This window comes from Scardinius erythrophthalmus (assembly GCF_964197995.2).
Source record: "Scardinius erythrophthalmus genome assembly, chromosome: 9".
In the NCBI taxonomy this organism is placed as follows: Eukaryota; Metazoa; Chordata; class Actinopteri; order Cypriniformes; family Leuciscidae; genus Scardinius; species Scardinius erythrophthalmus.
Window position 1 is genome coordinate 10,785,095 of NC_138229.1, and position 27,327 is coordinate 10,812,421.

Below are 27,327 nucleotides of genomic sequence, written 5' to 3' on the forward strand. Positions count from 1 at the left end.
ATATCAACACTAATTAGGTAATGCATTACACTTAGGCTCAATTTGTGAATGCATTAGGTATGAGCAAACAATTTTTTTACAGCATTTAGAAATCTAGGTTAATTTGACAATGTACTATTGTTTAATTTTGTTCACAGTACATTAATGTTAATTTTTACAACCTTAAAAATGTATTAGTATACACTACTGTTCAATTTCAAACGTTTGGGATCAGTCAGAAATTAAAACTTTTATCCAGCAAGCAGGATTCATTAAATAATCATAACTGGCAGTAAAAACATGTTAAAAAAGATTTATAATGTCAAATAAATGCTGTTCTTTTGAACTTTCTGTTCATCAAAGAATCCTGACATAAAAAAATGATCAGTTTCCACAAAAATGTGAACTGTTTTCTGCATTGATAAAATTAAATGTTTCTTGAGCATCAAATCAGCATATTAGAATGACTTCTGAAGGATCATGCGACACTGAAGAGTGATGCTGAAAATTCAGCAATAAATAAATTACATTTTAATTTGTAATAATTTTATAATATTATCTGAACAGCAGTGTGTAGAATTTAAAATATACCAAGATTAATTTTTTATTTTATGTTAGTATACAGTAAAATTCAGTAAAAAAAAACCCTAATAGTTAAGTATTACCACTAATTAAAATAGATGTGGTCCATTTGTGACCTATTAGAGAGAACTGAAAACACCACTAGCTTTGTGTGAGAAAGTGATTCAGAAACAGTGACCACATCGTTTCATACAGATGGAATAACTTTATTGTTGTTAAGCTGAAAAGTAATCAAGCATGCAAACAGCAGATTCAGCTGTGTAGAAACGTCCAACTGTTTTTATTGAAAAACAGAGGAGAAACAATCCAGAAGGGAAAAAAACAAAACAGATTCAATATCTGTACAGATGAAAGTATAATACAATATATACCACTATTGTACACTGGAATACAATATATCAGGAGGGCAGCAGTCACAGAGAAACAACCTGCGCTTGAGTCTGTTACGTGAAGCAGTAAAACATCTCTTTGTGCTGCTCTTCTTTACACCAACAATATCAATTATTTTCAAGAGCTAATAAACACGCCCACACAGAAAAGTGCTCTGGTATAAATGCTGCCGAAAAACATCAACAGCAAAAAATAAAAATAAATCTTTTAAAAAGCAAAAGCTCATCAGGGCCTCTAACATCATCATGCTTCACTTGGCCTTTGACCAAAGTCAGGCCTCGTTCCAATACTCCAGTTTATCCTTCTCGGATCCTCTGTCATACGGCACCATTGGGAGAAGTGTCACGCACAAACACTGCAGATCAGAGCTGGGGAGGGTAGAAGACTCGTTAAGGCTGTTAATAACAGGTTTGATCACCTGTTTGTTTTTTGGCAATATCGTGTTAAATGCAACAGCTCAGCAAAGTTCAACAATCTCTAGGATTTTCCATCTGTTTTTATGTTCTACCCAGGGACCGAAGCACAAAGATCAAGAGCTCTAGTAATCAGTTTTACTGTCATTTGTTTTTGGTTCATATGAATCAGTTGCCAAGGTGACAAGAAAAATCTGTTTAGAATTTTTTTCTGAACTCAAACCGTCCTTGACACACATTGCCCTATACTTCAGCATTTTATCATGGCCTAACACAGCTAACAATACCATAGCGCTGAAATCAGAATATCCTGAAAGTATCACCAACTCTGCTACTTTCCATTTGGATTTAGCCGAAATCTACATTACATTCCGATACTAAGTAAACCTGTTGGAATTGTCTTGCACTGAACAGTGTTCAAAGAAGAAAGGACATGCAAAAGGGCACAACAAAACCAAATAATAAGTCTGAACAACTCTGGGCTGCATAAAAGCATCATTGTCAAGAGTTCAAAGGCCAATCATAGATTTCAGAACAGAAACTTGCTCTCAGATCTACGGATACTCCATGCTGCCCTGCTGAGAGAGGTTTCTGAGCTTTAAGTTTGTAGTGGGACGTTTAAGTGAATGTGAAATGCTGCTAGAACTCTTTTTACAGGCTTTTACCCATGTAGTGTTCTTTGGATGGACAGCAATGCATTGTGGGTAATACAGGGTAGAGAAGTGCAAAAGATGACTACCTCACTGAGCTGACACCTGGTTTGTTCCGCCGGCCACTACTAAGTGCACACAGGGCTGAAGTTTAGACTCAGTGAGACAGTCAAAGTTTCAAATTTGATTGTGAAGAATTAGGTTGTAATTATGTTGATAGCAGAGCCGTGAATCCAGCAATGAGGGTCAAAGTGCACTTTGATTATATAAGTACTATGCATCTGCATACAAGCAAAGCTCAAGGGTGATCTTAAAGGGATAATTCACTCAAAAATGAAAATTCTGTCATAATTTACTCACCCTCATGCCATTCTGACATACTTTCTTCTGTGAATTGTTATGTTTTTTTTTGTCCATACTAAGAAAGCCAATAGGGTCCAATGTTTATTATGTGGACAAAAACGGTTCAAAATATCTTCTTTTGTGTTGTACAGGTTTGGACCGACATGAAGATGAGTAAAGGAATAACAGAATTTTCACTTTTAGTTGACCTATCTCTCGCAATAAATTAGTGTGTGCACCATGTATATATTTTAAGTGGATGAAAGCCAACACTCACTACCCTAAATAATCACTTCAAATTTCACATCTTAAGACTTTGAGAATATAAGGAATGCGTTTTGCACTAAAAAGACACTTACGTTAGTAAATCGGCTGCACCCTTATATTAGTCGGATCACAGTGTGTGTGTGTGTGTGTATGTGTGTTATGCCAGGAAGCTCACTCTGCTGCTGTAAGGGTAATGAAGCATCAGGATTGGTCCATGGGCTCAAAGGTGCTGGGAGGCTCCGCCCCATGACTCTCCATCTCCTCCTGTTTGTCAGGAGTCTCTTCTTCCTCCCCATCATGCCTAGCTGTTGCATGCTGGCGCAAGTGTTTGTCCATGGACGCTTGTATGTTTGAGACCATCTCCTGCAGGCGCTGCCGCTGGGCCTCGATCACGGCGGGCTCCAGCCCCATGCCGCGGCCCTCACGTAAAGTGAGCATGCCCGGGGCCACGCGCACCAAATCCTCCCCTGACAACGTTAACCCTTCGTCGCGAACGCTGCTGCTGAGATCCACACCACTGCTGTGTTGCCGCCTGATTGGCGGGTGTTCAGGAGGGGCGGAACCCAAGGAGTGACCTTTGCCCTGGAAGGCAGTGACGTTCTGCTCTTTCTTGCGCACCGCACCACCGGCGCCCAATCGCAGGCTGTGGGCGGGGCTTCCCTCGTGGCTACGGGAGGCTGCGTCTGAGCGGAGTTGGGAAAGGGCCTCCTGGACGAGCTCCTCCACGTCAGGGCCCACTGGAAAATGACCGGCTGTGTCCACACACAGCTCCAAACGCTCCTCTGATGAATTGAACACAAACGTCTTGCCCGACAAGTGGGGCAGTGTGCAGTGCTTCCCGTCCAACAGACCTTAACACAGAAATTGAGAATATTAGTATATTCATACAAAAAAAAAAAAACATACATTATGATATTACACACCTTCTAAATTATGATATTACACACCTTCTAAATTAATAGCTACTTTTGCTACTTTTGCTATACTCGCTTTTTTTAATACTATATTATATTGCAATTTTTGCACAAATGTTATTTATTTACATAATTACAAGTAATAAAAAAAATAATAATTGTATAGTCAGTTTAATTTGACAAATGTTTGCCATATCTTTACATACGATAACAATATGCATCACAAAATACTAATTTTTGTGGAACAATATAATAAAACCCCCCAAAAATTATAAAATGTATTGAAATATGTTTTTGACTTAGTAGGCCTATCACACATTTGTACAAAATAAAAATAATAATAAAAAAATAAAAAATTATTATATATTATATTATATTATATATATATATATATATATATATATATATATATATATTTTTTTTTTTTAAATAAGAAATATTTAAGATTCTGAGCTATTTCTAGGTCACTAATCAAATTAAATCAATTTGTGACAATGATCATGTGAACGGTTAGATGTTCTTGAATCTGATGAAGCACAATATGCACTTTGGATCAGTCTTGAATCATGCTGGAAAACATGGCTATCAGGTTTTACACAAACTTGTGGCTTTCATACAGCTCGAGTCCTGCTGTCATGAAAGTAAATATAAAAGAGACAGACCAAATACTAAGACATTCTTAAATTTATTTTAATTTCTCAATTAAACTTTTCACTTTTGTTCACAAATTGTTATGCTGATAATATAATTTGTAATATTTTTTTTATTAAATTAGAAAAATGCATTAGATTTTCACTACTGTTCTCTGACCATAGAGTCCTAATGTATATATTATTACATATAGAAATTATGGTTAATCAAAACAATTTTTTTTTATTCAGCTGCATTGCATCTCTCAGCCAGAGGCAGAAAAACAAGAATCCTGATAAACAGAGGGTCAAGTTCCACATCACAAACCATGAAAATGATTCTGTATATTTAGGAAAATAGAACCAGTTTTAATAAGAACCATTTCTCAAATCCCATCCTATTGACAATATTGCTTTTGCAAATACTTACGGTAAAATTCTGTCTCATGCCAATAAAGCACAATTTGGAATTTTATAAACTGAACTGAAACTGTGTGTGAGAAAAAGGGAAAAATAACAGACTACCCATGTCTTTCTTCACAATATTGTAAAAGACTCCTCCTTGCTGGAACAGGTGAGGCAGTTTCTTAGCATAAGACCAGACATCTTCACCTGAAAGAAACAGCAAGAAAGAGGAAGAGACAAGACATCAAATCAACAGATTCAGGTCTCACAACATACAAGGTTTAGGCAGAACTGATGAAAGAGAGCAGAATCTCAAATTACAGAAGAAGAATTCTGATATTACAGCGATAAGTTTGAGTCAAAGAGACAAAAAGAGCACACATACTTAAGAACATAAAAGAGCTTATGTAGACGCTGATTCTAGTACGAGACAGTCAGTCTTACTGTAATTTCATAAAGCATAAAGTGTTTCTTACCCATGAGTGCTGCCAGGAGACAGAGTGATGACATCTCAAGGTCAATGTTGTCCTGAAGTTCCCTGCTACTGGTGCGACTGAGGTGTGTGTCAGAGTGAGTTTGAGTTTGTGGTGCGTGAGTGTGGGTCTGGGTCTGGGTCATGTGAGTATCGGGTGAGCTCTCTTTCAGCGCTTCCACAGAGATGCGGTCGCCATGCTGGAGTGCCACTGGCTGGTTCTGGTCCTCAGGACGGGGCGGGGGCAGCTCTCGAGGGGGGAAGCCGTGTCGGATGCACAACTGTCCGGACGACAAGTTGAAGACCTGGATGATGGAGTTCTGGAGATCACTGTAGGTGGTGTGCGGCTGCAGCGTGAGCATGGCTTGCCGGCCATCGCTGGTTGTTACACGTATCTTCTTCTCCCCGCTGGTGGGTGGCACTTTGGTGGGCGTGGGAGGAGCAGAGGATGATGAAGATGAAGGAGATGCCGGGCGAGGATCCTGCTGGCGCACGCGGTCTGTGCTGCGGCGCTGGGAGAGGGCGGCCTGCTCGCTGATGCTGTGCTGCAAGACCCTCTCAGTTTTGCTCATCACCAGCTCCTCTTTATGCAGGGTTTTGCCCTTCTGTCCCGTCAGGATGATTTTAGTTGGAGGGCGTGAGGCCGATTCACCCCCGTGTTCCCCGTCCTGTGCGTGAGCACCTTCGATGGCAACCGGATTGTATTCGTCTTGGCTCCGCTTGGCGGTGTGATGCAAAATGGTGTTCACAACTTTTTGGACTAGGATCTCGCTGCCAAACTCACCGGGGAAGTGCTTCGTGACGAGTCGCATTGTTACGTCGTAAACGTTGCTGTTGAGCGTCTGATCCGTTTCGTACTGGAACCAGTAAACGGTCTCTCGCACCACACGGCCGGCCCACTCCAGAGTGATGGGGAAGGCTTCGGGAAGATTTTCATACTCCTTCCCCCCCCAGAAGTGCTTAAACCCACAGCCGCACTTCCCACCCTGCGAGCGAGTGTTGGTACGGTCTCCGTCCAAATAGACTACAGAGCCGTCGCCACAAACGCGCCGCACCGAGGTCCCGTGACACCAGGTGCAGGCCGCGAGCGAACTGAGTTTGTAGTCAGGCACGAGCACATCTTTTTCTGGGTTATAGGAACAGACCAAACTATTCAAAGGAAAGCTGTAGTTCTTGTCCGCTCGCAGCGTCCCATGAGTCGACTTGGCCAAGTTGTAGAGTTTCCCTCCCGGGATGAGCCACTCCGCTGGCACGTGGAGTTCAGAAAGGGCATTGCAGACAAGGCAGCGGTGGAGACGGCCCTCCTGAACGGATTTCTTCGCCGCTTCTGTGACCTCCTCCGGCTGCACGCCGATCACTCCAGTGCGTCGATATATGTACTGGTGGACGTCGGCGACAAGAGCGGGGTGGATACCGTGCTTGTCCATGAAGACGTCCTCCATTGCGCCTACGAGCCGCAGCAGGTACTTATCCTGCAGGCTCCGGTCTCCCCCGATCACACAGCTTCCACTGGAGTCCAAGCTCACGTATTTGCGAATCAGCTCTTGAGGAACACCCCAAGCTTTCGGGAGCAGCGCAGCAGGTAAACGGGGCAAAGCTACGCCCTTGATGCCCACTAGGGGCAGATAGTGATTTCTGCCAGAGCTGCTCCAGGCGATGCAGATGGGTTTGTTCAGAGTGCCATCTTTTCCTCTGCAATGCTCCTCTGGAACCAAGCCCGGCAAGAAGGTGGCGGAGTAATCGCCTGAGCTGCGCATGCCGCTCAGTGAGTCCAATAGGATTATGGGTCTGTGCAGTACATTCGCCAGGCCAAATATGTGGATGTTCCGCAGCCCCAACGGAACGCCTTCTGGAGGGATAAACAACGGGTCACACTCGTTAATGATGTCTTCCCATTCTGCTGCATCTATAAAGTCCTGGAAAAGAGCTTTGTAGCGACCAAGATATTGACTGAAATTGAGCTTTAGGTTCTCTCGAAGGGCATGCCAGAACAGCTCACGTCCAACTAACGCCCTGGACACGGCGTGGACCAGGCAGTGTCCGTCTCCATCCACATGCACGGGAATAAGACACTCTCTATTCAAGTTTGCTTTCTTGATCTCCTCCAAAGTGTCATGCAGGTAGATCAGGCTCCCTGACCGATCCCGTCCATACCCAACAGTGGACACATGCTCTTGCTCGATGAGAAATGCACGGTCCCCAAGAAGTGAGCAGTCAAAGATGTCTCCCTGGTTCATTTCCTTCAAGAGTTTGGCAGTGCCCGTCTGTTTGTCCATGCCATAGCGGGTGAGGATGGGTGACAGCAGCTTGCAGTGATAGTTGGACAGTCCCATCACTTTCACCAGCTCTGAGCCCTTTTTGGGAGGGCCTGGCACACCCAGCAAAGCATTTCTCAGTAAATTATGAAGCACTACATCTGGGTCAGTCACTTCCTCCACATTCGCGAGATTCTTCTGCTCGTGTCTTTGGCCGCACTCAGTGCACTCGATGCTCATGGAGGTGTGTGCAGGGAAGAAGAGCTTCGCCTGGCACTGCGGGTCCGGGCACATCCCGCATAAAATGCGCCTGTCCTTCTGCTTTGAGCCCGGAATCAACGACATAGTCCAATCTGATATCTCTTCTGACGCAGCGGTTTACAAAAGCATCGCTGTCTAATCAGTGACGGTCAATAGAAAATTATGTCACCTCACGCAGTTTCTGTTTTCCAGTAACAAACACAACACGGAAGCAGATCTGTAACACAGCGTGACCCTGTGGGGAGCACAAAGCATGCTGGGAATTGTTGTTCACAATCGTCACAGGTCTAGAGGTCTTGCAACGACGTTATTTTAAAAAATAATAAGTAAAAGGCATTCTAATATTATTAAAAAATGATTGAGTTGTCTTTTATTTATCAAGTGCCCTATTTATTTACTATGGCTGGGACGTAGCATACGATCTACGACCATAGACGGAAGATATTGTAAAAGTGACTTTAACAAAACTACAATATCCACAATACAAAGAAGGCCAAAGGTTGTGTTGTGTTTATTGAGTTCAGCAGTTTTTATATGGGCGTGAGAATAAACTGCAGTTGTTTTAGAAATAACAGGATTAATGTAATTAACATAGATTGTTTATTTCTCTTTCTCTGTAACAAATTAATGCTTAAATTTCACTGGCAGAAGAATTAAAAATAATGTTGAGATATATAGGTCATGTCAAATAATAATAATTTATTATGATGTGATCGAATATTTATCGATTAAATCATTTTCACAGTCCGTTTTTTTGTAACAACAGTAATGAGAAACCAAAGAAAATAGTAAAAATTCTAGTAATAAATAGCTTTAAAGAAGTTGGCAGTTTGAAATTGTAATTTTCATTACAGAACGCTATTAACCTAATACATAATGTGCCATGCGGAGGAATGTTCATAACTCTCAGGAAAAAATTACAGAATGTCCCCTTTGAATATAATTATTTTGTACGTAATTTTCAATCAATCAGTACTTCGTAGGAATTATGCAAAAAGTGTTCATATTAAGTAGCCTAAACAAAACAGCACAATAAAGAGCAAGCTATAAAATTAGTCTTCAGTATGAGTTGGTCAGTTTATCATCAATTCAAAAGTTTAAAATGTAATTTTCATTAGGCTACAGAAAGCCATAACATAATACATAAATCATAATACATAAAGTGGAGGAAATGTTAATTACTTTTAGAAAGAAAAAAACCCCTCATGTGATGTATTTTAAACATTTAATGAACCATCCATGAAGAGTGAGTTAATAATATTCTCTTATCCTTATTTTGACTCTGAATTAAGCTCACTTCTTCATTCTCTTCGTTACATAAATAATAAAAAAATCCCTACGATTTATACAATATTATGAAGAAACATTTCTGCCATGCCATTGTATTTTTTTATTTTTTAATGTCTTGTTTTTATGTATGTATATGTAATTCCTTGATAATGTTATTTTGTTCTTGAGCAATAATAATAAAAAAAAAAATAATAAAAAATAAAAAAGAAGAGTGAGTTTATTAGAAATCCACAGTTAATATAAAGTATACGTGAGATTTTGTTTATTTTTACAGAAATCACACACACACACACACACACACACACACACACACACACACGAAACGATACGTGTGTGCAATGAACACAGAGAGAGAGTATGAAGGAAGGAAATAAAATGTATTTTTCTCATAAATTCAAAACCTTTATTCTAATTTCAAGGCCTTTTCCGGGTTGGCCTAGAAAACGTCACGACCGAACAGCGTCTTTCCCTGTCTATGGTTTTTCCGCTTCTGCCCATCCGAGAGTTATATAAGTCAGCAGCAGCGAGAGGAAACAGGAATAGCGGAAGAGAGGAAGTGAAAGACAGGAAAACGGCGCTCTGTTGTTTATGCCTTTCCAATGTGACCGGTGGCCAGAGATCAGGGCAATCACATACGATAAATATAGGCCTACCGTTTATTTAAAACATTTGATTATTTTCAATATATGAACAGATCCAAATATCAGATGACATATTTATTCCCTTTCCCCAATGAAACGAGGACAGTAAATTTTCTGTTGAGAAGCTCTCAATAATTCGCTATAGAGTTTGCATCAGCTAACGTTAAGATTCAAGGTAAATAAACAACACACTTTAAGTCACGTTATTAACATGTCTGATATCGGTGTGATCTGATCAAATGGTTCTTTTGTGGAGTGGAAGAACAGATGTATTCAGATTCAGATTCAGAGTCGTGCCAACCGAGGATTAAACTTCAGAGTTTCAGCACCAGGAGTTCTTCAGAGAGGTGTGTGTGATTGCACTTTGTCTCTCGGTGTGTAGTAGATATGCATGCATCAGAGGTTATGCGAGGCATACATGGTTCCTATAGAAATAGTTTGTAAGGCCGGTTCATAAGTATTTGCACACCCATGCATTCCTTACCTAAAGATGTCTCAATGTCATTGAATAAGATTAAATGAAATTCTACCCAGTTTAAATCTATTATGGATTTGCAGTCATTGCATTTTATATGCATTTCTTTATTTAACTGTTTACTTGCTTATTGTGTTTAATTTATTTTTTCATGGTTAATCATAATTGTATTTCCTTGTATCTACTTTCATATCATGTGTGTATACAATATGCCTTCTGTAAAGCATTTTGTAAACAGTGTTATAAATAAAGCTTTACTTACTGTTACTATAGTTATTTTTTATAGATATTGTAGTAACACTTTACTGTAATGTTCCATTTGTTAACATTAGTTAACCACATTAGTTAACATGAACTTACAATAGAAAATACTTCTAAAGCATTTATTAATCTTAAAGTTTCATTTTCAACATTTATGCAGCTGAGCTAACAATGAACAGTACTTTTATTTACTAAGTAACACTGACAAAGATGAATAAATACTGTAACAGATGTATTGCTCACTGTTAGTTGATGTTTTTTAATGCATTATCATAAACTAGTGGGACCTTATTGTAAATTGTTGCACATATTGTTTATGAATAATAAGCTATGTGCATCTTCAAGTGGCGCTGTTTATGTTTGATATGCTTTGCTTTAATATTTGTATGTATTCCAGATGGATGAGGTATTGGAGAAGTTTCTTGAAGATCAGAAGACGAAGATAGCAGAAGAGAAGGCCTGTCTGGAACAGGAGCCACCTTACATGGAGATGAGGGTGAGAGTTGGTGATGGGGATAATGAAAGCATGTTTGATCGGGCATCATTGTAATGTTGTTTCATTTGTTTGATGTATCAGAGGCGGTCAGGCCATGTTCTCCAGAAAGAGAACATCTCTCCATGCACAAGTCAGCAAGGTACAGCTCTGTTAATAAGGTTGTAATTTAATTTCTGTTATATACATACCTGGTTTTAAAGGTGTGTGTGTTTAATTTCAACGTGTAGATGGATTGAGTCTGCCGCTCGGAGATGAATATGAGAGAAAGAAACACAAACTGAAAGAAGAGCTGAGGAAAGATTACAGGAAATATATGGAGGTGAGACACATTTACAGTATACATACATGCACACTTGCGCCCTGTCCCACATGTCTTTAATGAAGATGTCAATATTAAAATGTCAATATTCAAAGACAGTGAGTCTTATTCAGAAATAATTGATTGGATAATTTCATATTTGTTCACACAGGAGAACTTCTCTTGAAACATGTTTAAGCACATGAATTTATTCTGAACCTCGTTCTAATATTAATAGATTTGGAGTATTCTAAATGAGCAGCTGCATGTTTGAGGTTAGTCTGTTGTATAAAACATGCCCAAACCATTTCCATATAAGGGCTTTCTGCACTTTCCTTTCCAGCCTTTCGTCACTCTCAGCACGCTCTCTAAATATGCGCTCCTGTCTGAGAGCACACGCAGAAAGATCCTCAAGCAGTGCCAAGCGTGCCTCAAAATCAGTTCATACACATTGAACACCTTTTATACAGACCCAGATTATAGATGTCTCATTAGTTAGCTGTACATACACACATCTGCATTTTTATACAGAGAAACCTCAAAGCTCAAGCTGTAACACATTTTTTTTTACTTCACTGTAAATGTTGGAATATATTTAAGATGAAATATCTTATCTATGTATAAAATTTCATCTTAACATGATTATGTAGCCACCTAGAGTAGGTGATTTTCACGTATGTGTGGTTTCAGTTGTTCCTAAATTTTTTATAAATGAATATTTGAATATTTAGTACAAATGATATTGGTGAATCATGATTTGTTTGTAAAAACGCTTGTACGTCGTAGATTATACACACACATTTGTGTGTATGCACACTTAGTGAATGAGACCCAGTCTTCATTTCTCACTGTCTTTGTGTCTCTTGCAGAAAGATCACTGGGATGCTGGTGACGTTCACACAGTTCCAGAGAGAAGAAGAATACCGAGGGTACAGTACTTGATCAGAACCTGATTGTTTGTGTTTCCCTCCTTGTATATGCCTTATCAGTTTAGGGTTATGATCCAAAAAAGCTCTTTTAAGTTCAACTAATTATACAACTATAACACATTTTCATTTAATTGCAAATAACATGCAATTAAGTTTTAGAAAGCATTACATTCAGTTTCACACTTAATAGTCTTTTTAGGGATATTATTTCCACAATAAGTACATTTTTAACAAGTATGCTAAAGTGTACTTCTTTTTCACAAGGTACTGGTCAGTTACTGTTCTGTCAGGTTGAGATTTCCCTTCTAAATCTGTTGCTCTCGCCTATCGCTGAGATCAGTGCTGTCATGCAGGACAACTGACTATTCTGATACAGAGTAAAGCAAAATTAATTTTGATTTTATTTAACGCAATATTTCTCATATCTACTAAAAAGTACTATGGGATTACCATGTTTTTGTACATAAATGGTAAATACTGTAAATTTAAAATGGTAATACTGTGTACCCAACTCCCCACTGTCCCATCTTTCTGATATCTGTCTGCCCATAAGAAAAGCCTCATCATCTGTTACTGTATCATAAATTACCATGATATTACCATTGGATATTATTACTGTACCATGATTCTCCCAGATTCAACAAGTCTCTCACTCACAAAACGCTTGCTCGCTTTTTTCAGACGGTCCGTGTGCGGAATGTGGCGACCCTTACAGAGGTGTGTGGTCTGGGATGGGGTGTGTGTAGCTCTGAGGAAGACTGCAGTGATGAAGAACTCATACTTTTACAAGGGAGACGACATCAGAAAGAGAGAGACACCAGGACAGCAAACAGGTGAGGAGAGATGTTTAGAATTGATGACTCATTTCGTGTTCTCTATGGATTGATTTTTTTGGATATTATTTATTTTGATTGTATATATTAATGGTATTATCTTTATCTCTGTCTTTCTCATAAGAAGAGAAGAATTGTACACAGAGACAGGGCATCACACGAGCCAACTACAGCACAGAAACAGGTAAAAGACACGTACACGGATTAAACTTACAGTATTGACAAGCTGGCTGCTTTTATTTATTAGTATTTTGAATGGCAGAATGGTTTGGACCCACATTTATCACGGCTCTTTCACTGTTGTAGAATGTCGGCATCCGTTGCGACCCAAGCCAATGAAAGATCTGTATCTGGGGCCAGTCAGGACACAGTTTTCACCACTGGAATCCTAATAGGTAATTCAGTATTGCGATTCTGATTGGTTCGAGGTCCTTGTTACTGCTTTGATTGGCTCAATAATTGAAGAAGTGATACTTCATTCAATTGAGATTGATTCTGACTTGATTTTAAAGGGATAGTTCACCCAAAAAACAAATCATCACTTACTTACTCATCCTCATGTCGTTCCCAAAACTGTTTGGTTTCTAATGTTCTCCAAATATCTTCTTTTGTGTTCTGCAGAAGATAGAAAGTCATACAGGTTTGGAACGACATGAATGTGAGTAAATGATGACAGAATTTTTATTTTTGAGTGAACTATCCCTTTATCTGACATTAACTGATGCTCAGGCTTCTGACATGGCTGAATTTGATTGACAGGTGCAACAGATCTGGAGTCCGCACTGAAGAGGAGAAAGGAGCGTTATAGACGTGAACTACAAGAACAAATTGCAGAGAAACAGAGTCGCAGGAGGTGTGTGTTCATGCAAGTTGTCTTACTGGTGTATTTGGTTCACGTCATTACCTCGAAAGAAATAATGTTTGATTGATAAATCGCCCGAAAATTACAGTTCTGACATCGTTTACTCACCCTCATGACATTACAAACCTGACTTCTTTCTTCATGGATCATAAAAGAGATGGTAGGCTGAATGTTTATGCAGCTTTCATGAACAACCTGTAATTCAACTGTTTTTAGGGAAAAGGAACTGGACCTGAGAGTTGTGAGAGTAACAGATGCTGAGAAAAAGGTAACAAGGTGTGTGTTTGTGAATGTGCACATATTTGGTGATGTTCTTGTGTTGATTTTCTGGTCTGTTCCTTTAAAGCAGCTCTATGTGAGTGAGGCGCCCGCATACAGAAAGCAACCTAGGGATGACATCTTCCGTCTGGACACTGCCGAGCCTCCTGAGGGTCTTCTGCAATACAGGACAGACCCTCTGTCTCCATGCAGGTATGCATTGATATACACAAGTACAAACACACATATTCACACATGCTGTACTTTAAACTCACAAACATCTTTTCTTTCTACAGGATGCCTTTTATCCCCACTCACCTCCCATTCCTTGCAGATGCCTATAAGACTCCAAATAATGATTCTGAGAGTTTGCTGAGCCCAAGCAGAGCCTGTAAGACACACTTATGACCCAACAGACTACATTAAATATATGTTTACTTGCAATGAAGATGAACATGGTTTTGTGCAATAAATTATTGGCTGATGAGAGCATGAAACCATCAACATTAATGCATTTCAGTGTACATTTTTAAGGACATTTTTGTTTACTGTACTGTGCTGTAAACAGTGTTGGCACTGTGTTGTGTATTCTGGATCCTGCAGCAAAACCAGTTGAATACATTCAGCATGAAAACAAGTTTTTAAATGCGTTCAGCATATGATTCCCACTGCTACATCATGAGTGTGTGTGTTTCCACAGATGGCCCAATAGCGGGACTTTCTTTTCCAACATCATCAGGAGAGCCACACCCACTCAGTCCTCACAACGAGCACAGCAGAAGCACTCACAGACAGTAAGAGTGCAGCCGACACACACACTCACACACATGCAATTTTCCAGACACATTTCTGATTGTAATTTGTGGTTAGAAGCAGTCATTAACACCAGGTAAAGTTGTCCAGCATCAGTCTGAGTGTTGGATCTGCCAACTTTCCAGCTTTCTGATTGTCCTGTTTCTGACAAATATATATTTTTAAATAATTTCTTACATCTATCATGTACTTTAATGCCACATTCACGTCGAGGTCCAAATTGAAATGTCCTACTTCTGACATCAGTGAGTTCCAGTTAGTCAAATGTCATGCTCACATGTTGACCACATGATGTCGCCATGACACATCATGAAACACGTTTCATGTTTTTCTATCAATTAAATGGCAAAAAAAGAAAAATGCTGCCATTCACTTTGACAGCTGACAAAAAAGCAATGATTTAAGTATCATTGTATAAGCATAATGTCTAATGATAAAGTTTATTTTTACATTTGACGTAAGGTAGCTCTACACTATGCTCGTTGGAAGCAGAACTTGCCTCCATCTTGGAAGTGACGTCAAATGACTCGTCTCGCTGAGGTCGGGGTTGATTAATCTGATCCAAGTTCACCGGTCGGATGTCCGACTTTGTGCGGCATTCCAGGCCTAATTTACAAGTAGGTGGTGGGAAAAATCTCAATTCCGAGTTGTCTGGAACGCAGCATTAGACACAAACAATACCCAGTTTCTCCAGAGTCACTTTGTGACGTATTAAAAGAATTGACAATTCCATTTCCAGCTGACAACAATGACAGCAAACCAATGGCAACAACTCTTCTACTTTCTTTATGAAGATCTTGTGTTAGAACCAGATGATACAAACAAATTAGTAGAGCCCGACCGATATGGATTTTTGGGCGCCGATGCCGATACCGATAAAAAAAAGCCAGATACCGATATATCGGCCGATATCATTTATGTGTATATTATAATACAGTAGCAATATTATTTATGTGTATTATAGTACAGTAAGTTTGGACACACTTTACAATTGGTGTGTACAAACTTTTGATGGGTACTAGAGCCCGACTGATAAAGGATTTTGAAGGCTGATACCGGTACAAATATTTGTTGGTTTTAAAATCCGATATTCCGATATATCGGACGATATTTTGTATTTTTTTTCAGAAACGCGCAACAAAACATTAACAAATTTCCCTAACATTAGTTATTTGTAGTTATTTATGAGTTTTAACTAAAATAATATGATAATGCATTTTAAAAAGAAACTTGTTTCTTGTATTGTCACAACAGAACAGAGGAACATCAAAATATATTAAAGTTCTGATAAATAAAATGTATAAAAATACAAAATTAAGATTTTTTTTTTAAGACTAAACGTTTAGTCCTTTGAACAAAAACAACAATTTCACATTCAAATTGACAACAAATTCAAATCGTCATAATTTACTCTCTCAAGTTGTTTTTTTCTTCTGTTGAAAATAAGTTATTTGGATGAATGTGGGTAACCAAACAGTTGATGTACCCCAGTGACTTCCATAGTATATATTTTTTTTCCTTTGGAAGTCAATGGGGACCAGCTACTGTTTGGTTACCCACATTCTTCAAACAATTAATATTAGAAAAATATTAGAAGGAAATTAATACAGTTGGAACAACATTAGAGTGCCTGTAAATAATGAGATCATTTTTATTATTGGGTGAACTATCCCTTTAAGGACAAGCGGCAATGTGTTTACAATTGCTACTGTCTGTTTAAGAGCTGAGCACGACACGTCTAATGTACACGCATTTGACAAGCGGACAACCGACATTGTTTATGTAAATCTTGTGTGTATTTAACAGGATTAGCACAATAATACTCGAAAGATAACTTAGTCCAGTATCCAGGCGCTGGTAGAAAGGCTTTTAGTGCATGTGAGCTTCACATGTACGCGCTGAGAAACACACACGTTAGAACAGCGCATCAGCATTTAAAATTAAATGTTTAACCGACAAAGCATTAAAGCACATGCACATTATGAACTTTTGTGAACTGCAGTGTTAACATTTTATGTGAATATAGCCTACGTCGCGTTGTTCCGCTTCACTCTCGGCTTATTTAACCGCAGCAAAACTGGACATGAGTCACGAATTTTGTCATCCTTATTTGAGTTAAGACGAGAACTGATAGGGATGTTCTTTTAATTGTTATTCAAACAATGTATGTCTCGTTAGTCGTTACCAACTCACCATGAACACACTTCACCGCTGATCTCACTCGCGGTTCTCTCTGCCCGACTCTGGCTGGATCAACAGGTTGCAGAATGTGTGGCGCGTTATACACGAGTGTTGCCAACAGGGACGGTGTAGAGTGCCCTCTGGTGGACAAACTATACAACGCCAACACTCATAACATGGTTGAAGGGTGTTTCGTCCGTTTTTATTTTATTTTTTAAATATTAATTTATCGGCCGTTATAAATGCCGATGGCGATAGTTTTGAAAATGCCTAATATCGGCCGATAATATCGGCCTGCCGATATATCGGTCGGGCTCTACAAATTAGGTACAAGTTAGTGGGCATAAAAACTGTTTGGTTACTAACATTCTTAAAAATATCTTCTTTTGTGTTTCACAGCATAAAGAAAGTTGTTTGGAATAACATCAGAATAAGTAAATTATGACATAATTTATCTTTTTGGGTGAACTATCACCATGAAAGGAGAGGTCATTAGTGCCACAATTATCTCAACATCTTGTAACCTTAATTGAAAATCATTTACCACCAATTCAGACCAAAATCTCAGCCAGATTACCAAAAACTTGTTCTTTCTATGGTACTTTCTTCAGACTTTTTTTTTCTCACCATCAAAGATACACTTTTAAACCAAATGCCTGTATGCAGACAGCTAATACACATTTAAATTTGAGGAGTATTTGCACTTTATTTGTGTGTTTCAGGATGTTTCTGGGTGAGAATGAAGGTGTGGGTTCAGGTCTTTCAGTGTTTCCTGCACATCAAGCGCAGAAGAACAGACTCAGCTATAAAGAGGAGCTCAGACAGCAGGTGTGTGTCCTTAGTGCATATTAAACAGTATGTCTTTATGACATAGTAAACAGTGGGTTTGTCTTTGTTAAAGGGATATTTCACCCAAAAAATGAAAATTCTGTCATCATTTTCATTTCATAAAATTCTGTATGAATTTCTTTCTTCTGCTGAACACAAAAGAAGTAACACTTTATTTTACAGTGTCCTTGTTACAGTACATATGTTACATGTACTTACCATAGTATTAACAGTAAATTATGCATAATTACATGCAACTAACCCTCAACCAAATCCTAATCCTACACTAACCCTATAGTAAGTACATGTAGTTGCTTAATATTACTCTTAGTTATTTACTTAGTTTATTACTCTAATTTTAATATTAGTAAAAATGACACCTTAAAATAAAGTGGAACCCAAAAGAAGATGTCAGTAACCAAACAGTCGATGGGCCCCACTGACTTCCATAGTATTTTCTTTCCATACTATGTGGTCCATCAACTGTTTGGTTACCCAGTATTCTTCAAAATATCTTTTATGTTCAGCAGAAGAAATTCAAACAGGTTTGGAACAACTTGAGTGTGAGTAAATGATGACACAATTTTCATTTTTGAGTGAACTATCCCTTTAAATATGGTTTTGCATTAATCTATTTAGTCTAACTTGGAAAAGTACAATAGAATGCTTCTTAATGAAGACTTCCAGCTTATTAGTTTGTTTATTTGTGTGTGCCCCGTGGGTAGATAGAGGAGCGGGCCGCACAGAGGAGGGTGGACAGAGAGGAGAAGAGAAGACTGGATGCAGAACTTGATGCTGATATGAGAGCATATGAACCCTGGGGAAGGGGCGGAGGTGGTGCACCACTCAGAGACAGCACTGGAAATCTAATCAGTATGACTTATTTACTATGACTTAGATCTCCAGCTAATCTGTTAGTAATGGAACTTTTGGCTATAGAAATTATGTGTTTGTGTGTGTGTGTGTGTGTGTGTGTGTAGCTGATCTGAAGCAGATGCACCTTTTGAATGCAGCAGCAGCACAAATACCGGAGAGGCCAGGTAACATGCTAGCACACATGTTTTAGTTCAAATACAAACATGTATGATGTGTTTTTAGCGAATGTTTACATTCTCAACTAAATTATATGTTTTTGTATCTGAAGGTTTTGTTGAGACACACACTCCACAGTTTGCAAGAGGAAATGTGTTCAATCAGATGATGTCACCCCAGCAACTACAGGAGCAAGACCAGTACAAAGCGTACCTGAAACAGCAGGTACACACATGCACTGCTGTTCAAAAGTTTGGGCTCGCTAGGATTTTTTTAAAGAAGAAATTAATACTTTCATCCAGCCATGACACATGCCAGGATCTGACATTTTAGGGCAATTCCACGCAAAACTGTCACATCCATAACGCCAACACAATGCCATGGTATTTAGTTGGCGTAATGGATGTGACAGTTTTGCGCGGAATTGGCCTTTACCAAACATTCTTTTTCACATAAATGCTTAAAGAAATTAAGAATTGAGCACTAAATCAGCATATTAGAATTATTTCTGAAGGATCATGTGACTGAGGACTGGAGTAAAGAAGCTGACAATTCAGCTTTGCATCACATGAATAAGTTACATTTTAAAATACATTATTTTTTTAATTGTAATGATATTTCACAATAATACAGTTTTTTCAGTTTTGATCAAGTAAATGCAGCCTTGGTGAACATAAGAGACTTGTTTCAAAAACAAAATAAATCTTACCAACCCAAAATTTTGAATGGTTGTGTATATACATAAAACTCTTCACACTCATATTCATTCAATTCTAAAGTATTTAGGATTAAATTAGATACTGAATCACAGATTTTCAATTTGATTCAATTTTAAAACTTTTGGACCCCAACTGTACCTGTAATTAAACACCATAAATATAATGATCTTTGTATGTTTTTTATCCTTTATATGTCTGTGGCATTAGATGGAAGAGAAGCGAAGGAAGCAAGCGGAGGAGAGAGAGCGGATGAGGGCCGAGGAAGAGAGGGAGGAAAGACGACTGACAGAACAGAGAGAGAAAATCAGGAGAGAGTATGAAGAGGAGCAGGAGAGCAGGAAACGCAGAGAGATGGAGGTCAGACAGACACATGCGCTCCTGCCTGTCATATTTTTAGGGATGCATCAGTCCCATATCAGCAAAGAGTCAATTTCAGTATTAGTCAATATTGGATATTAAATTGTGCATGCTCATTTCTTCATGTTTTTTATATTTAGATTACCATTTGTAATGCTCACTTAAAGTTGATGTTTAAAAAAAAACACTAATAATTTAATAACACAGTTAAATGAATGTTCTAAATGAATGTCCATCTTCATTCTGTGTATTATAATGTTGTGATGCTTAAATTTGATATAAATGAAAATTAAATTAGTATTTATTTTTAATAATTTTAGATACAATTATAGAACTTGATTTAATACAGTTTATTATAGAATTTTAATATATATTTAATGACAAAAAATATCAAAATGTTTTGTGCCAATTTATACATGAAAAGTATGTTACGGGTGCATAAAATACTACATTTCAATGGACCTTGAACACTGAATTGTTTTGATGTGTGGATTCCTCTGTTGGTTTTTCAATATAGATTTCATAACAAGAAAATGATTATCAACAGAATTTTTCATTATCAGTGGCCTAAAGCAATTATTAAAAATCTCCTAGTCGTGGTCTAATCTAAACAATTAAATAAATATGAATGATTTAACAGAAATGTGTTCACTTTAAATCACATTTTGCCATCATGTAAGTGCTTAAAGAAATGGCATCAAATGTTGTTGTCTCTCATTTCCAGTGCATACGCATTCCTAATGATCTTAGTGACCATCACCGCTGACTTTAAGCAAACTTATGACATTTTTTGTAGCAAAAACTGAAGAATGAAGAACTTGTTCGTCTGGCGGAGGAGAGACGAAGGGATGCAGAGAAAAAGAAGAAAGAAGAAGAAAAAGAGAGAGCAGCTTTCCGAAAACAGGAACAACAAAAGAGACAAATACGGCTGCAACAGGTGTGTGGTTCTCTCTGAGTGTGGATGTGAATTTACTGCAATGAGCTATCATTCACATAAGCTGTATATGTGTGTTTTAGCATAGATACAAATTTCTTTCGTGAAATTCTAGATGGCACAGGCTGATGGGTCCTTGACTCAATCTGCTGCAATCACATCATTCTCTATAGGGCACAGCTGATTGGCTCCTGCTGTGTCAGTAGCCAATGAGCTCGTTGCTCAACCTTCAGATACTTCAAAAAGCAGTTGCTGCACACTTTCAGAAACCCTCCTCCTTCCCCAGCTCCACCTGTATAGATCTGCTACGGGTAATTTAGGTTATTGTACACCAGCAGCTCGTCTTACTTGCTCACAGCAGCGTATTGGCAGTAGCAAGTCCCTTACTTACTCTGCAGCAGCAGTGTAGCAGATCATATCCATTACCATGCTAAACACTCAGAGAGTTGTCATGACAGAACAAAAAATTGCTGTCCATAGAAGTAGTGATTGTGTGCAACTGTTTTGTCATCACTAAATCTGATGTTTTTATAGGTTCAACGTGCGCCATCCCCTCCTATCCCCACCTTACAGAATAAACACCGCAACCCTTCAAACGCTACAGTAACAAACACTTCATTAAACTCAGACATTTACTTAAACAAACAAACATTGCATAACTCATGTTCACTTCTCACTCACTTGTTTCTGTATATTCTTCAGGATTTCTCTCCGTTACAGGCTCCTACATCTCCAGAACACAGAAACCATCAGAGAACAGAGAGTAATATCACAATGAGAATGTTCTATTGACTTTTATTTTAAGCTAATAATATTTGCTATACCCTAACCCTAAACCTGACCCTTACAGAAATCATATGTAAATTTGAGATTTGAATTAAAAAATGATTTAGTCCAACGTCAAGCTGGTTATGAACCTTTTAATTTATTTGTTTGGCCTGCTTATAAATTAGCTAATAATATCCTTATATGTCCATTTTTGAGGGTTTACTGTATTTATTTGTCTTCTCTTCAGAAGACAGAAGTGAGGTTGTTAATGAGCTGAGTGTGTTAAGACGACGTCTACGCAGTGAACAACAGCGTCTGGAGGAGCAGCTCTTGCAGACAGAGTGGGAGCCTCTCCCCTCCCCCTTCACTGACAGGTACAGTGTGTTGTTATTAGTGTTTTATAATGTTTGTTTAATATTTAAGTCTGACACTGAAGGAATGTGTTGATCATTTGCCAAACTTGACCTGTTCGTCAACCTACTGTGAATGAATACAGTAGCGGGTCACTACAGTTGTACTGTTTTAGAGGCTTAAGCATCAGCCTTTCCCAGTCATGGCTGGTTTGTGCTGGTTTTGACTGGTTCTACTAAATGAGCTGTTTTTTTTTATAGTTAATGAGCATCAGTAATTGTCTGTGATCTTTTAAACTAATGGTTTATAATTTTGCTGTCTGGAAGGAAAGATACTTAGGAAGTATGATGCATAAAATACGCCCAATGATTTCTAGGTTTGCATTAGTACAGAACTGATCTAAAAGAGATACACACATAAAATATAACTCAGATGGCAGCTTAGCTGACAGAAGTAGGCTACATGTTTTTCCAGACATGTAGTTCATGTATTCTGGTCTTAGCCAAGGTAAGGTTTTAAATCAGAATTGCTTTAAGTATCCAAAAGTATCACTATTCACAAAATGTATGACTTTAAACAATAGTTCTGGTCCTGGATGCTAGTTGGTTAGTATGGCTACATTAATACAATATGACGTTCCAGCCTAGTAAAACTCTTTAATACATTGTCACTGTGCAACACTTATAAATAACACATAAATAACACAACTCTTTCATAAATTATGTCTATAATATTTGTATTACTTTCATTATATAGCATTGTGTGTGTGTTTGTAGGCCCAGGGTGGATGTGTTTGACATGGCACGTATGCGTATGCCTGTTCGAGGCCCCTCCTCCCGTGGCACTGAGCCAATCAGCTCAAAGAAATCCTATGACATCATGTACAGGGGTAAGAATTGCCTGTTTTACTAATATAAATCTGAGCTATGAGGATTAAAATTACTAAAATGAATATTAATTTGAGTGTCTGTATGTGTCTTTTGGTATTTATTTCACTATAAAACAGGTCAAATCATACTTAAGTAATTTGTAGTTGGCTACGATTAAATATTGTGACTGAAATGAGAGCTCACTTTAATGTTTGGTTTTATGTAAATTCATCTTTCATGCAGAAACTAACACTTTTTTTTCATATTTCTCAGATGCCTTTATGCCGCTTCCTAGAACAAGGCAGTCTGTAAGTCTTCCTGTTTTATGAATGTAAGACGTGCTTGTTATTTCCTGTGCTTGTTATTTCCGTTGTGTTCTGCGGTATCAGAAGCAGCTCAAGCTGTACTTGTGAGGCTGAGTTAAGACTGAATGATGTTTAACATGGCAGTTCTGTTTTTCCTGTCACACAGAGGAACAGAGAACTCGAGGGGGGACGAGGATCTGTGCTTCTGTCAGAGAGTGAATTTATCGGTGGGATCACACGTTTCTTTAATTGTTTGATAAGTAAAAAAAGTTATTTTATTATATACAGTGGCCCCAACATATTTATATACTTGGGGCACACTTAAAAATGTATGCATGTTTTTGCATTATATAACAAAATATCAAACCAAATGTGTGTTAATATTTTTCTTTAAAATAAATTACTTTTCAAACATTTTACAAGATGTTTTTGATAGTTAAATATCACTTTCTCATGCATATTTTAATTTTTTTTAATTCATACTGTTGATTTATTATATAACATTAGATCAGAATGGAGTTGCTTTCCCGCTTCCTCCAGATGTTGAGAGGAAATCTCCTAAGCCATCGGCACGAGAACGACGCAGACTAGCAAACCTTCAGGTAATTCACATCTAAACATGTATGTACAGTACCGTTCAAAAGTTTGGGGTCAGTAAGATTTTTTGTTTTTAAAAGAAGTCTCTTCTGCTCACCAAGGCTGCATTTATTTGATTAAAAATACAAACAAAAACAGTCATATTGTGAAATATTATTCCAATTTAAAACAGCTGTTTTCTATGTGAATATACAGTAAAGTGTAATTCATTCCTGTGATCAAAGCTGAATTTTCAGCATCATTACTCATCATTACAGCATCTTCAGTGTCACATGATCCTTCAGAAATCATTCTAATATGATGATTTGATGCTCAAGAAACATTTATGATTATTATCCATGTTGAAAACAGTTATTTACATTTTTATTTCATGATGCTATGATGAATAGAAAGTTCAAAAGAACAGCACTTATCCGAAATCTAAAGCTTTTGTAACATTAAACACTACCGTTCAAACGTTTGGGGTCAGTAAGAATTTGAATTTTATTTTTTGGGGAAAAAATAAAATAAATCAATACTTTTATTCATCAAGGATGAGTTAAACTGATCAAAAGTTACAGTAAAGACATTTATAATGTTAGAAAATATTCTATTTTAAATAAATGCTGTTCTTTTGAACTTTCTATTCATCATAGCATCATGAAATAAAAATGTAAATAACTGTTTTCAACATTGATAATAATCATAAATGCTTCTTGAGCATCAAATCATCATATTAGAATGATTTCTAAAGGATCATGTGACACTGAAGACTGGAGTATTGATGCTGAAAATTCAGCTTTGATCACAAAGCTAAATTGTACTTTAGTCTAAATTCTTATAGACTAAAGTACAATTTATACTGACAAAATTGCATGCATTTTATTGCCAGTTGTTTTTTCTTCATGTGTCAGTTGATTAATTATTACAGATTTTATGGACAATTATCTGATACCTAAAAAGAACTCAACTACATTTCACACAATTCATGATATGCAAATGTTAAAGTCCCCCTGTAATCAATAATTTTATCCCTTAAAACTCCACTTTGATCACCAAAATTATATATTTATATCTTCATGCCTTAAAATAACCACACCCTTGCCTCATTTAGAATATGTGATTCTATGAATATGCAAATTAGCCCCGCCTCCAATCACTCACACCAGCTCAGAGATCCACTCATTGACGATCACACAGGTAGTTTGTGACGTCAGAAACACCAGCGATTTCAAACCATGTTTTTGAGACTGTCTTTGGTTCATTGCAGTTTTAAATAGAAAATACTCTGCAATGGTGTTGACTTATGAATTTGCACATGGTTTGTCTTAAAGCACATTAAAACACCACATAGACATATAAACAATATTAAAAGCTTGATTTTCACCACAGGGTGTCTTTGGCATTATTTATGAACCATCATTTTTCTCAACCAACATCAACCGCATCTCGTGGAAATTATATACAAAAATATTGTTCACAATTTATATTTGCCTAGTTTTGCTTTTAAAAGTATTGTTTGTTTATAAATACATTTGTTTGAGTACTGTTTTAATACTGATAGCATCCCAGGATGCACCTGATAAAGTCGGATGAGGGGCTGGTTAGTAAGCGAAAAACAGTATGTGACAAAAGAACAAGTATGTTCAAATTCACAATACTCATAAAAGAATAAATGAAAAATACCTGGATGACCTACTACTTCTGCCAAGATTCTGAAGTGTGCATATGGACGCTTTACTATCCCATAAGGCCACGGGAGAGGATTTGTGAATGACACTGGTATTGTAGGGCACAGGATAATGACAACATGGCGAATGTAGTATGCCCAGAATACATTCATACTACAGTAGTAAACATTTGAAGTGGTCACTCAAAATAAATACCTACTCGAGAGTGTGCGATTTTGGACGCAGCCAATGTCAGGAACTAACATACTTGGGTTTTGATTTTGTCACTACATAATTCCTAATCTTTTGTTTTGCATATGATTTACATATGATGACATCCATATAACTCTAAAATAAAGTGTATATGTGTTTAGGCTGCAGGAAAGCAGCCGGTGCAGCAGCAGTCCCTCAGTTTGAGGAAAATCAGAGACACAAACACTCTCAGGATGAAGAGACTACAAGCCTTCGGTCATCACAACACCACAGCAGGTGTGTGTTTGTCTCAGTGAATGTTCTGTGATTCTTTTAAGATCCAGAACTTATTTCAATGATGTGTTTAGGTGGCTGCTCTGATGATGAAGATGAAGATGAAGTTGGTCATCGCGATGAACGTTTTACCCTGACGTCTCCTGGCTGGCCCGGTTCCATTGATACAGCTACTACAGAGCCCTGGATTCGAGCGGAGTCGTCAGACACTCTTAGGAGGCTGATGTCTGGCTCTGAATTCTAGATGGATGTAGGACGGACTATAACATACACGACTGCATATATAGGACATTTTATGTAATTAGATCTCTTGAGCTAATAAAAGACTGATCAACATAATCTCAGCTGTTTGACTGCATAACAAAATCCCTTCTGTAAGCTGATTGGTGGATTCGTATCAAGTGAAGAGGTTTTTTTTTTTTTTTACAAAACAGAAGGAATGTAAATTCCTTTTAGAAGTAGTTTATAAATGCAAAATAAATTCAAAATAAATTTTAAAAGTATATTTGCAATGAACCAAATCCTGTTTTTTTTTTTTTTTTTTTTTTTTTTTTTACATCAGGATTCACTAGAATAAATAGCACTTATTGAAAGCACTGTATTCCTGATTGTTTGGAGGCTTAAGGCCTGTTCATACCAAGAACAATAACTATAATAATAATAAAAATAGAGTTTTGAAAATCATAAATTTAAAGGAATAGTGGGGTTCTCACCAAAACTATAATGTTAATAGCTCAGAGGAACAATATTGTTGGAATCACTTTCAGAATTTTTTTTTCAGCTGCTAAAAACATTGACAGCCAAAACAGAATCCACCTAAATTTTAAAAAGCTTGCGCATTTAAAGCGGCAGCGTGTGCTTATAATAAAAAGAACGTTATCTACTGTTGGTGTGGATGCTAATATACAACCCCATTTCCAGAAAACATGGGATATATGTTCCATCACAACATTTATTGCGAAGGGTCTGCGAAGGGTCCATCTGTTGTTTCCTTCATTGCCCGCGAAACAAAGAGCGCATTTCCAGTCCGCATTAGAAGGAGCCTTTGGATTGGGACAGCCTTCGTCAAGCTGTGCGTGAACGCCTTCGAATTGAACTGTTGCCATCCTGGAATATGGCCATGATGTGAAAGTTAAAGTGATATGTTAAGGCCAAGAATGGCAACCCATACACGGAAGATGTCCACTGCATTTAACCCTTAAAGAGAGTGCACACATATTACGAATAGTGAACACACACACTGCAAACCGTGGACACACACACCCAGAGCAGTGGGCAGCCATTTTTGCTGTGGCACCCGGAGAGCGATTGGGGGTTAGATGCCTTGCTCAAGGGAACCTCAGTCATTTCCTTCTGGTGTTGAGAATCAAACCCGCAACCTTTGGGTTACCAGTGTGACTCTCTAACCATTAGGCTACAACTGCCCCTGTGTTTTCCTACATGGTTGTTTAAGAAATGAAAAGCTACCCACTCCATCAATTAGGGTTATAAGAACTGTTGCCAAACATATAAAATGCAAGAAACATAATAATCACT

At 37.9% G+C, this 27,327-nt stretch overlaps 2 protein-coding genes across 14 annotated transcripts; one reads left to right on the forward strand and one right to left on the reverse strand.

Moving 5' to 3' along the window:
* Positions 1–744: 744 nt before the first annotated feature.
* Positions 745–7,801, reverse strand: vcpip1 (valosin containing protein (p97)/p47 complex interacting protein 1). Of its 2 annotated transcripts, XM_081374222.1 has the most exons (4): positions 5,048–7,801; positions 4,692–4,778; positions 2,799–3,474; positions 745–1,319 (listed from the first exon to the last, which is right to left on the reverse strand). In XM_081374222.1, the coding sequence occupies exons 1-3, from the start codon at positions 7,641–7,643 to the stop codon at positions 2,825–2,827; spliced, it is 3,333 nt and encodes a 1,110-aa protein (XP_081230348.1). In that variant the 5' UTR covers positions 7,644–7,801; the 3' UTR covers positions 745–1,319; positions 2,799–2,824. The 2 variants fall into 2 exon arrangements, with proteins under 2 accessions (XP_081230348.1, XP_081230347.1); XM_081374221.1 differs by having other exon boundaries at positions 750–3,474; positions 5,048–7,795.
* A 1,583-nt stretch (positions 7,802–9,384) lies between these two features.
* Positions 9,385–26,309, forward strand: cspp1b (centrosome and spindle pole associated protein 1b). Of its 12 annotated transcripts, none has more exons than XM_081374240.1 (29): positions 9,385–9,665; positions 9,747–9,837; positions 10,624–10,722; positions 10,804–10,861; positions 10,950–11,041; positions 11,890–11,949; positions 12,631–12,782; positions 12,907–12,966; positions 13,089–13,177; positions 13,542–13,635; positions 13,861–13,912; positions 13,991–14,115; positions 14,199–14,293; positions 14,603–14,696; positions 17,619–17,724; positions 18,450–18,597; positions 18,705–18,764; positions 18,869–18,981; positions 19,683–19,832; positions 20,629–20,769; positions 21,301–21,369; positions 21,469–21,529; positions 21,782–21,908; positions 22,662–22,774; positions 23,028–23,062; positions 23,226–23,286; positions 23,567–23,661; positions 25,680–25,794; positions 25,866–26,309. In XM_081374240.1, exons 3-29 carry the CDS (start codon positions 10,624–10,626, stop codon positions 26,033–26,035), a joined length of 2,634 nt encoding a protein of 877 aa, XP_081230366.1. In that variant the 5' UTR covers positions 9,385–9,665; positions 9,747–9,837; the 3' UTR covers positions 26,036–26,309. The 12 variants fall into 12 exon arrangements, with proteins under 12 accessions (XP_081230366.1, XP_081230365.1, XP_081230359.1 ...); XM_081374232.1 differs by having other exon boundaries at positions 9,400–9,665; positions 9,758–9,837; positions 13,994–14,115; XM_081374239.1 differs by having other exon boundaries at positions 9,385–9,837.
* The last annotated feature ends 1,018 nt before the right edge of the window (positions 26,310–27,327 follow it).